General features: G+C 32.9%; 1 protein-coding gene across 2 annotated transcripts; it reads left to right on the plus strand.

Annotated features, from left to right (window-relative positions):
• Window positions 1-124: 124 nt before the first annotated feature.
• LOC110443752 (ADP-ribosylation factor-like protein 2-binding protein) lies at window positions 125-11,324 on the plus strand. Of its 2 annotated transcripts, none has more exons than XM_021488139.1 (7): window positions 125-176; window positions 2,556-2,613; window positions 2,901-2,962; window positions 3,467-3,573; window positions 4,750-4,835; window positions 5,502-5,598; window positions 7,468-11,324. In XM_021488139.1, exons 1-7 carry the CDS (start codon window positions 146-148, stop codon window positions 7,639-7,641), a joined length of 615 nt encoding a protein of 204 aa, XP_021343814.1. In that variant the 5' UTR covers window positions 125-145; the 3' UTR covers window positions 7,642-11,324. The 2 variants fall into 2 exon arrangements, with proteins under 2 accessions (XP_021343814.1, XP_021343815.1); XM_021488140.1 differs by lacking the exon at window positions 125-176 and adding an exon at window positions 594-747 and having other exon boundaries at window positions 7,468-7,853.
• The last annotated feature ends 1,030 nt before the right edge of the window (window positions 11,325-12,354 follow it).

Genomic DNA, 12,354 nt, shown 5'->3' on the forward strand with positions numbered 1-12,354 from the left:
TCAATATGGTAATATATAGTTATAACAGTGATGTTTATTTATTTATTTGTAAACTGCTTAACAATTGATATATTGATTGGCGTATCTTTATATTACCAAAACAAACTACTTACCGCCGGTGTTTTCACTTCCGCCGAATTCCAACATGGCATCCAATTTTGACGATGACCAGGCGGGTAAGTTGTTTTTGTGTTTTTGACGGTTTCTTTTGATTCTACTCTGTATGATTTTGAGTATCTTTTGTAAAACAAATTACGGGAAATGGATATTAGCATGTCTGATATGTGTATCATTCAAGTAAATCACAAAATTTCCCGTTAAATATAGCAAATGTTACCTTGTTTTGGCAAAATCATGTGTGTCATGACATGGAACACCATGTTGCACTTGTTACAACTATTCATGGACAAATTATGTTATTTTTTAGTTAAGAGTTGAACGTTATTGTTTAATTTATGGTTTTGGTTATACGTGTGGTAAACAACATGAGTTGATTAGAAACCTCAAGCTAACAATGGGTTCCCGATATGCTCGGGGGTGTTCTCAAAAGTAATTTCACAAGAGCGATACTCGCGTGTAACACTACAATATGTGCAACTTCTTGAATGAACTTGTTCTGACACGAGCTTGGCTTTAACTGTGATCAGTTCAAATCGTCAGTCGTGAAAACTTGAAACAGAGACAACTTGTTCGGGACTAATTCGACATTTAAGTGGAAAAACAGTCAATTAAATATGAGTGTGTGTTGTAAGTATTCCTATAACTTTTTTATCAAGATTCCTTCTGTAGCTACGGTAAGTCTTGGGGTGTTGCAGATTTCAGTTTATTGTTTTGGTGTAGATGGTTGTCACAACATGTGGATGAAAACCGGTGATTAATAAGAAACAATTATCATTTTAGTTTCAATTACATTGAATTGAAAATATTTATGGTGCATGGATTAAGTTCAGTCTGTAAAAAGGGGTAGTATAGTTAATATTAATTGAATATATATATATATATATCTGATTGGGGACAGGTGTTCAGTAAATGCTAAGTGATTCATGTTGGTGATTTTTTTCTATTTTCTTTCAAAAGAAAAGCAAAAATATAGCAATAAATCAAGACATATATTTCTGTGAATCTACAGATTACCTCAACAAGATTAATATAAAGTGACAACAACATCAACACAAATAAAATAATTGGTTTGTTTTGACAACAAATTTCAATCATGTTTCACCGCTTTGTAAGAAATCTAAAGAAATCACGACCTAGATACAAGTATAAGATGCTTGTTCACTTAATTGGCTCTTAATCATGGAAATGAGGAATGTACAAAGATGTAACATATATTGGTTAATTTATCAAAACAGCAAGTGAGAACTCCTTGAAATTATATAAATCCAGGTCTATATATTTGTTTTGTTGAATTAAAATATTTAGGGTATTTTCTATATAGACACCATTATATGCCTAGTAAATGTAAGGTGACAGTTACCCAAAATGGATCGCTAACCATAATTTTCGTCATTCATTGTCAATTCAGTGAATGAATATCCGTTTATGGTTTTATCAAAATAGGAATAATATCACTGGCCGGGTGTTCTTCCCAACAAAATTAACACACCCTTGGCTTACACGAGATATTTATAGAAAACTCTGATGTCACCAATTAGTGATCCCCTTTTTTGAAATGTCAGTACCTAAAACGGATTATCACAACTTGATTTTTGCAATATTGTTTTGCTTCAAATGAACATTCAATGTTCTCAATTTATTTCTACAGTCCGAAACAGAATATGTATACTAATAAGACCTCGCATGCGCCATTTTATAACAAAGTCAACAAAAAAGTTGATTTGGAGTGTGAAATATGTCTTCTGACTGACGCTATATGAACTTAAAAGTTAACCATCTCTTGTCACTCACAGTGATGCAAAACAATTCATTATAAGAACAAATCATTGTAATAACTTAACTGTTGACATATTTATTGATTTGCAAGTATTTTTGCAAAGAGTGATCTGATTTAGTTACTGGTGTGATTTGGGTCCTGCCATCTAGGTCTGTCACTCTGGCAGTTTGTTCAATTGAGTGTTAATGTTCCAGCTGTATTGACACCAACCAGCATATCAACAAAATGATATGTAACATATATATTATATGCGTTCTGTTAAAATGAACTGGTTTATCAGGAATGTCGCATTTGAAGGTTCCAAGTTGCAATTGGATCTACTATAGAGGCCAGTAAAACGTTTTCATTTCAGGTGATCACTAAATCATATACATCTAGGTGCACTAGTTTATCAGATTTAAATTTGCATATATATATCTAGAGAAATACGATTTGAATACGCTATTCCTTATAACAGACTAGTTTCATTTAGTTAACAGTCCACTGGAACATTCTGCTAAATGAAATGTATGGTTAGTGAATGGTCATGTAGGCTTTTAAATTCGCTTAGTTTAATTACTGTTACATTTAAGAGAATTATGTTGCCCCAAACCACAACCTAGCATGTACAGTGTAAACATATGTAGTAACATGTTCTTTTATCAACTTATAATTTCAGATGGTATAGAACCGATGGATTTCTCTTTCCATGAAGACGAAGATCTTGCTGTTTCTAGGTATTTATTCTTGCATATTTCTGTACCAAGTAATAATATACAGACAAAAAATGACATTTAATTTTATAACAACTTTATATCCTATGTAATTTCAATTTGTTAATAAATAGAATAACCTCCCAAAAAAAATCTTTGAAATTTGCATTAATCAATTTGCATTTGCACTTTGCATTAATCTATGAAGCTGTTATAGATATGCATAAAAGTCTAAATTTGTACTTAAAATCTTATTTTTATACATGTAGTGTTAATTACTACTTCAGTTGGTCTTGTTTTTGTCATTTTAGTTCCAATGCTGTAGATACCAAGTTTGACGAGACAATTGGGCATGTTGAGGATATCATTATGGGTGGGTCTTCTTGAAGATTGGAATATAATTGGTTTTCCCTCCGGCCTCCACAGTGTTCTGTTCAAAATGTTTCATAATAAGTAGGATCTTGGATAATATATGTTTGAACAGAAAAGTGTTGCATACATCTATATATCTACCTTCATTACTTTTAGAAAGATGCAGTTTAAATATTATTTTGATGTTCAAAATAACATAGAAAATAGTTTTTCATTTTTCTTGTTGGTTTCTTTCAGTTCATCATACATTTTAAACAAATTGTTTATATAACAAATGGTTGTGTGGACAGCCATTTTTGTTAGAAAAAGTAATGTTTTTTTTTGTGGTTGCCAGTTCTGTCGGGTGACAAACATCGGTCAAAAACCATTCAGAAACCAACTATCTTTTGATAAGGAACCTTTTTATAAACAGTCTATAAGTAAAAGCTGATGTTTCAACTTTGCTGAATTGCTAATCAAGTCATTTCAGAATCAACTAAACTGTATCCTCTTGTTTTCATTGCAGATGATGATTTTCAGAGAATACAGAATGAATTTTTAGAAAAATATTACCAGGAGTTTGATGACACGGAAGAAAACAAATTTATATACACAGACATCCATAGAGAATATGTAAGTTCACAAGAGGTGATGACAGCATCATGGTTAACAAAAAACTTGATGGGTTTTGATGCCTTTCTCGAGACTCTACCTTTTAAAAAATTATATGTTTTGTGTAAGGTGATGAGCCTGCAGTCACTTTAAAGGGGCTGGTCGGGGAAAAAAATACAAAATAAGTGGGTCTAAATGCGTTCTCTGGCCTTCCAAAAGTTATACCACAGCAATATGATGGACGAGTTCTGCTTGCAATGTCCAGTTTTGACCACTGAAATCTCGGGGAAGCCCTGCGTAAATTTAGCGCAGATCTATTTATATATGTCACATGGTTGTTTCGAAAGTGAGGCAGTGAAGATAACAACAATAGCACGCCGTCATGTGCCATGTCGGACTCAACTAGCGGACAAAACAGCAATATTATACGTAAATAATTGTTTTCAAAGGTCATGTATGATGCAAGTGTAGTATTCCTACCTATATGTTGTACCTCGTGCCTGTCATGACTTTGGCATGCATCTTTTTCTTTTGCCGCGATGTTTACATTTGGCTTTGTTGATGACACGCGTTCGGTAAAATAACATCACTGATCTGGGTCAATTGAGAGTTTTAGACTGTCAGGTTGCGATTTAGGATTTCTTTAATATAATTATATTTTTTACTCTTTTGGAGTGAATTTCAGCAAAATTTGAATCAGTATATTTCATAAGAAGGTATTTTAAACATGTGTATGCCATTTTAGCAAATATGACATTTTTTCCCCGACCAGCCCCTTTAATGTATTAACAGTTTATGAGCACCTTATTGAGAAAATTCCAGTTTTGAAAACTGGAACTAGAAAAAAGACTGATATGTAAGATGTCTGCTTTCCAGTTCAAAATCTTGGGAAATCCAAGCATTTAAAGAACAATTTCTGCTACAGAATGTAACAGATTACTGATCATTATTTTGTTTCGTGTAAATCAGATTATGGGCACTCATTGTTTGAGTTCAGTCAAATACAAAACCAGAGAGAAACATTCCTGCCAGCTGCAAGTTTAGTCGTTGTTTTGGTAAAAATGATACGCCCCCAAACAAGTTGAATGAACTGTACTAGAGATGCTGGTATGTGTTCATTTGTACCTTTAAGACACTCACCACAGTGTTGTTAAAAATGCTTCATATTGAAAGGCTTATTTGCTTTCTTATCAACAGGTTCAATTAATAGAAAAGCATTTAGATGATGAACTAACAAAACGCATGCCAGAGTTTTCCATGGGTGAATTTACACATCAAATTATGTAAGTATTATTTCATTTAAAACCCTTTCTCATTCTGTTCTTAAATATGTGTTTACTAAACAGCCAAGTTTATATAGACATCACTAAGGATTGATTTTGGCTGCAGTTTTAAGATAGAAGGTTATAATATTGTCTTTTTCTTTTGTAAATAAAAATGTTTGTGATATTGATATACATCTATATCTATATTGCATTGTACTTCATTTGGAATTGCAGTCAGTGTAAAATTTTAGCTCGGAATTTCTACTAGCTCTTCAGAGTCGGCTTTAAAGTGACTGATGAAATATTACACAAGAGCCAGCATTAAAATTGATCATTGTTCTAAGTTAGTGCTTCAGAGTCAATAGAAGTATTAAATTTTAATGCTACGCTTAAAGAAGCTCTTCAAAAGCAGCGTTAAATCTTAGGCTGTATTTAATTTACATCCTGGAATTTGCACATTATTGTTAGCAGTGATTTTTAGCTCCTTTCTCAAGTTAAATGACCAAAAAGCACGAAGATATAGAACAAAAATAAGTATATTATTGGAATAACAACAGATGTTTTAATTTTTATTATTGTATGATGTTTGGATACCATGGTAGACTCGAAAGATTCAGATTTATTTCACAGATTCGGTATGACCAGTGTTTGAATTTGTTATTAGTGTTTGTTTTCAATTGACAGGGAAAGAAAGAACGAACTGGAAGGCGAAATATTTGAGATGCTGTTAACTTTTAGTGACTTCATGGCTTTTAAGGAAATGTTTCTCGATTTTAAAGCAGTAAGTATTAAGGTTTAAATGTATGTGGGAGAGAGCTTTGTTAGCACGAGACAAAAATAGATGAAGCTCCAGTCGATCAAAGAGATCTATCAAGTTTTATTATCAGTTTTTTTTTAAAAAGAGTGATTTTGTAATGAGGTATAAAAAAAGATTTCTGTTGAATATTATATTTACATTTTGTGGGGATGACAGGTATTTCTGATATTTCCATGGAAATTTCTGTTTATTATATTTTCCAAAACAGTAGGAAAATGACAGTGACCTATTAAAATATTATGATATAATAATAACATTGTTAATATACAACATTTGATATAGCGCCCTATCGAGCTAACATAAGCCACTCTAAAGCACTTTACAGTACATAGAGATACAATTAGCATATACATTAACCAATACAATTTTGAGGAATTTGCAGGAGCTGTCTTATCAGTTGCTAACTACTAGTCCTATGCCACCTGGCTAATATCTCCCTTTGCGTATATGCCTGCATGTGTGCTGGAGATGTAATGTGTTCTGTTTGTAGTGGGACCTCGCTTCCAACAGCATCATTTATAGTGCCACCTCACTTGAATGCTATGTCACAGATACCGCAACATCCACCCCAGACCAATTTATACTCCACCTGGGTTGTTGGATATGACATTTGGTGGAACACTACAAAGCACATGTTGACTTTGTATTGTGTACATGTCATTATCTCAATTAACTTTACATTGTATATCATAACAAGAGAATAATTTAGATACAGTTGTGTTATTGCACAACACATCAAAACTACAATGCACACATCATCCACACATAGTGCGCACAACTGTGAGATTTAGCAATCAACGCCCTATTGTGAAATAAAACACACATATGTGTGATACAATAAGATTGGTTGATCACTGTTAAGAAATAATTAAAAAACACCCAGAAGGCTTGAGTGAAATAAGTAGATATATTTTTCGCTTTTTCTAATTTCATTGTATGTTTTACATTATTACCATGACAGTAAAACTGTCGATAGTGTGGTTGCACTGTCAGGTAGTTATATATAGTATAATACGTATATGTACGTCGTGCATAGAGCTGATGGCCGATTAGAGTTCATTAAATAAATGTATCAAAACACAACTGGACCTAATTACCTGTGTTAACTGTATATGTTACACCTTGAATGGAAATTTCACACCTCTTTCATGGTTGACTAGTGATATCACATACCTAAATTATTTTGAAACAACCTTAATTGACAAGTTTGTAGATATATGGTCATATACATGTATGTACTTTACACTGTAAACAACCTTATCTGTTACCTGGTACCTTACCTGTTAATTACCAGGTAACAGGTAAGGTTGTTTACAGTACATACATGTATATGACCATATATCTACAAACTTGTCAATTAAGGTTGTTTCAAAATAATTTAGGTATGTGATATCACTGATATGTCCATTACTGTAAGATAAATCGTTAACCATGTAAATCTGGCTGAAATATGGCAACATACTTAAATCAGGAAAGATATAACTAAATATTAAAGGAACTGTTTTTATTTAAAGGCAATTCCTTAATATATTTTTTTACCATGAAACCTATCGAACAACTGAGCAATTACTATCGCATATAAGTTGTGCAAACGTTGTTATCACAAAGTATTTCATCGTGTGCACATGGTGTACCCCTTCCTCCTCCAAAATAATTCAGGGAGCGTTATAGTCACTGCTTTGTCCATCAATCTGTCCATCTGAAATGTTTGTATGGGCCATAAGTTTTGATTCGCAGAAGTTAGCTCCATAAAGTATCAGAGATGTAGAATAGCATCAGTATATATATATATTTCGGTGGTTTTCCAATGCTTTGTAACTGTTTCTGTTACAGGACAAAGAGGGACTAACAGTGGACCTAAGTGCCGGGATCATGGTTACCTCAATGCAGCAGGGTGGCGGTGATGATGGTGCAGATGACTGTGGAGACGATGGAGGAATTTCATTGGATGACTGCACATTTTCTCTAACGGGACATTCGTTTGGAGATGGACCGGAGCAGAAATAATGTCTATTAGCAGTGTATAAGTGCTGATTACAACATGTCCGTCACAGGTGAAGCATTAATGCTGCTTGGAATGAATGGATCTGTATATGATGGCGGGATGTCAAGGAAACCTTTCTGCCAAAAATTCATGTGTACACAGTATTGAATCAGTGTTTGTGTTTACATGGAGTTGAGACAGTCTCATTACGAAAGTTGATATTGTTGTTGTAGTTAATGAATTCACCGTTCAATGGACACGTCCATATTGAATCAATTTTGTATTGTATGATCATGCACCTTCTGGAGTTTGACGACTTTATTTGTAAAATGCTATTCTAAGGAGGCGTACAATCCAGTAGATTTCTGATGTGACTCCATCAACAACACAATGGTGGATTCATCAATCAAATGAAATCCTTAACATTTCTTTTTGTATTGAAAGATGTTTGTTCCCTGCTCAATCCTAAGACAGATTTATTAGGTCAGTATGAGGTTGTAGGACCATTAGAGATTGTCAGCTGGTTTAAAGGATATATGATAGATACCCTTCTGTGTTTTACACAGTTCTGCTAAAAGAATTAACCTCAAAAGAAAGCTGTATTGTTTGAAATTTGTAGACAGAAATTAATAAAAAAAATAAAAATGAAAACATTGGTGTAAATGAAATGACTTCATTCAAGAATTTTAGACCAAATTTTGTTGCAAATAAAGGTTTTCTCATATAAGTATGCAGTCATGCATATACTATAGAAGTAAAGTAGTGTGATGACTTGTACAATAAATAAAGGAACTATAGTGGGTGTGTAATCTAGTTCCTTTATTTATATATTTATATTTCGTTTGGTGAATATTGTCACAAATTGATAGAAACTTAGGGAAATACTGAAGACTGATTTTTTTTTCCAGTGGAAACTGGAAAGTTTTAGGATTTGACTTTTTTCTGGACAGGGATCATTTCACATTGGCAATGCTGCTGTGTTATAATGTTTTGTAAAATTTCATGCTGATTTTTTTTTTATCAGAAAATTTGTGAAATATTTCTCATATTAAAAGAATATTTCTGGCTCTCCTTAATGAATTTTAATTAATTTTGATAGGATATTAGTTTGGTGACATGTTTGATGGATGTTTTCACAAAAGGTCCTAGGACAATACAAAAGCTTTCATAGAAATACTGCATTTCTAGAAGGCACTTAATTAATACAAAGTGTGTAATCACTAGATATATCCCTACAAGTTATTTCTAACAGGCAGTGGATCCTCGTTATACCCAGCAAAATGGCAGGATTGTGAGATAGCTGACTAACAGAAAAGGCTAATCTGTCCCAATAATACTGGCTGGAGAGTGATAGAAATGGATTAGTTTGGGTTGGATAAATGAGATTCGCCCGTACTGTTAAAACTAAAAAAATAAGCACATGTCTGTATTGTAGGATTGTTTGTGTGATTTCAATATATCTCGTCACTTATGATTATTGTCTGTGCATTGTTGTTATGAGCCTTGCTGAATCTTGATGAATGAATTTCAAAAGTAAGTCTTAGATCCCATGCCCTAGTTCTGTCTTATAACATTGTTCAGTGCAGTCTTAGAATCGCATATATGCAGTCATCTAGTTAATGCTGTGCGACATGTCGCGTACATGTACATGTATCACACTATAGCTGTAGGTACACTTAACAGTTCAAATTCATTAGAATAAACCAAACTTCTTCAAGCTACCTCCAGTTATCAGTTCCATAACAGCTAGAATTAATGAATCAATTAAATGCAAAAAGACATTTTTAGAGTGATTTTCAAGAAACAAATGGTTGTTTTAAAATTTAAGACAATCTTATGAAATTTTTAAGATTTTGAAAGCAATAAAAAATATTTGAAAATTACAACATTTCTTCAGCAATACTTGATACTTGACTAGATTTTTTTTTTTTTAGTAGAATGAATCACCTGTTTTTGAGTTATGCTTCAAGTGACTTCTACTGGGGGATTTTTATTTGTGAAAGAAACCATAGTATGGTTAAATTGCACCTAGATGAACTTTTGTTAAGAATTTGTGGTTCAAATTTGTTGAGAAAATACTGATAAGAACAAATTATACATTGTGTAAACTACAAGTGTTTTACAGTGGTACTCCCATATTTATCGACCAATAAGACGATACCTATACAATAGGATCACCCATATCAATTGTAGTTTAGTAGAAGTGTATCAACAGATACTATTTCATTGTCGTGTGTCACAAGTCCACCCCTCTACGTTTAATATGATATTATGTCTGGGCTGACTGTAGGATAAATGTGTGGTGTAAATACATACAAGGTCAAACGTTTAACAGTCATAATCCTCGATAATATATACCTAGTTGTGTATTGTTTGGGTAGAAATTATCGATTGATAATCAAAATCTCAAAATACCTTGTACTTTATCATAATTCAACCAGTGTACGGTACAGCAGACAAAATGTTGCCCTATTTGTGCTTTTGACTGGTGTCGACGTCGCTGTCCTAACGATGTGTGACTTAGTCTCCACTGCCTTCCATTTATATCTTTTATCTCTCATTGTCTCTCCAGGTCATTGCATCTTTCATTCCAAAACTTACTTGATCTGTTTAACAATACATACATTGTACAAGTATATGTTATTATATTGAACATATACAATTCCGTCCCTAGAATCGTGACATATCAAATACTGTTTTTATATATTTTTTTTTTTCAAAATTAAATAGAATGAGTTTAAAAGCTTGGCATATCTGTCTGGGTGTAACTAATACTGTTTAAGAGGAGGGCATTGTAACAAAAGCAAAGAACGACATTGAAATGAACAGAATTGAAAGTTAATGTTTCTTCATTATAATATTGTTTACAATTTTATTCTCACTCTGCATTGATGTGTAAATTGCATACGAAATACAACTATGAATGCAAATGTTTTCTGTTAATGAAGGTTGGCATTGAATGATTGTAAGATGCATGTGTTTTAGCTATTTGGCAAATCAGTTTTATGATTTATGAATATATTTTCATTGAACTGATAAGTGAATTGATCTGATTGGTCAATTGGTCAAGTAATCTGATTGGTTGACTGACCTTTTTAGTAGAATGATCTGTTAATTTGTTCACTTGATATGATGAGTCAAAAATGCAATTATAGTTTGTTTGGCAATCTGATTGGTTGTTTGATATTGGTTGCAACTATATTGATAAGCACTTTTTCAATTTGATCAAAAATTAATTTGTTTAAGTGGGAAAAAAATCTGAATGTATTCTGTTTGTTAACTGTTGATTCAAATCAATTAATCTGTCTATGATAAGTAAATTTTCCAGACCTCCCCATTTTAAGCAGTTCTCCCCCAAACTGAACAAAACATTTAAAAAAAATCTCTCTTCTAATATTGAATTAATGTTTGTCCCCATTTTTCGAACCTCCGGACATTTTGTCAATACAAATTGAAGGGAGATAACTGAACACTTTTAATAATTTGTTTTTCTTGTGGCCGATTAATGTGATTTAAATTGATAATTATGGGGTCATAAAAAAAGGTACCATGTCTCGTCCAATTTTGGATTTTCATCAATAAAGGAAATAGAAAAACTGTATGTAAGTGATTTGTGGAGTGGAAGTTTTCGTGCGTCAGATTATGTCAGCCTTTGTTTATTTGTATATACATTCTATTTACATGAATAAATTATTATTTAAAACAGTTATGAATTTCTTGTGATATTTTAGTGTTAAGTTTTGAAAACACTGAATTGATTTCAGTGAAAAAACTAAGCGTTTGTGGTCTGTATTTATTAACCATATATGAAAGTTAACTCCTGCTCAGCTACATTTATCACTTCATCACTTGACAAACATTGAAAACTGTCTTTATTTATTTGCAGAATGGTTCAGAATTATTTTATTCATTGATCTGATCAGCGGACACTTTTTCAAAACATGAACACGTGATGGATCAGCCTAAAATTTGAATATGCCTTGATTAACTCCGCCCACTTCAACGGTTGATAATGTCATTAAATTGTCTAATTTACGGAAAATGTACAAAGCTCCGCCCACATGTATTGTTGTTGGCGTAATGGAAACTGGTCAGGTTATGAGGTGATACCTTCATACACCCATGTCATATATTTTGGCGTATTCCTTTACATTATTTTAGCTCACCTGCCCAAAGTCCATCAACTTTTTCTTTAAACGACTTCTGAAAAAACTGACAGGTGTAGAGCCATGATATTTGACTGAAATCTTCCTTGGTAGGAGTGCAACAAAGTTTGCGAATGAAAATGACCTTGACCTACTTTCAAGGTCACAGGGGTCAAATATGTCAAACGACTTCTGAAGAACTAAAACTAAAAAGGTATATAACCTTTATATTTGGCTGGTGGCTTCCTGGGATAGAGCCCAACAAAGTTTGAGAATGAAAATTACTTTGACCTACTTTCACGGTCACATCGGTCAAATATGTCAAACACTTCTCAAACGACTTTTCCTGAAGAACTAAAAGGTATAGAATCTTTATATTCTGCTGGTGGCTTCCTGGGATAGAGCCCAACAAAGTTTGAGAATGAAAATTATTTCAACCTATTTTAAATGTCACAGAGCTCAACAACATTTCAAAGGATTTGTTCTGAAGAACCAAAAGGAATGGATTCATAAGATATGGCTGGTAGCTTCTTGGAATAGAGCTATACAAGTTTGAGAAGGAAAAATAATTGACATACTTACAAGGTCACA

This window comes from Mizuhopecten yessoensis, unplaced genomic scaffold (assembly GCF_002113885.1).
Source record: "Mizuhopecten yessoensis strain PY_sf001 unplaced genomic scaffold, ASM211388v2 scaffold716359, whole genome shotgun sequence".
Taxonomy (NCBI): Eukaryota; Metazoa; Mollusca; class Bivalvia; order Pectinida; family Pectinidae; genus Mizuhopecten; species Mizuhopecten yessoensis.

Excerpts from the sequence above, each read along its gene's own strand:
- LOC110443752 (XM_021488139.1), top strand. The coding sequence starts at position 146 with ATGGCATCCAATTTTGACGATGACCAGGCGG. Across the intron at positions 3,574-4,749 it reads CAGACATCCATAGAGAATAT|GTTCAATTAATAGAAAAGCA; the intron begins GTAAGTTCACAA and ends TCTTATCAACAG. Across the intron at positions 4,836-5,501 it reads GAATTTACACATCAAATTAT|GGAAAGAAAGAACGAACTGG; the intron begins GTAAGTATTATT and ends TTCAATTGACAG.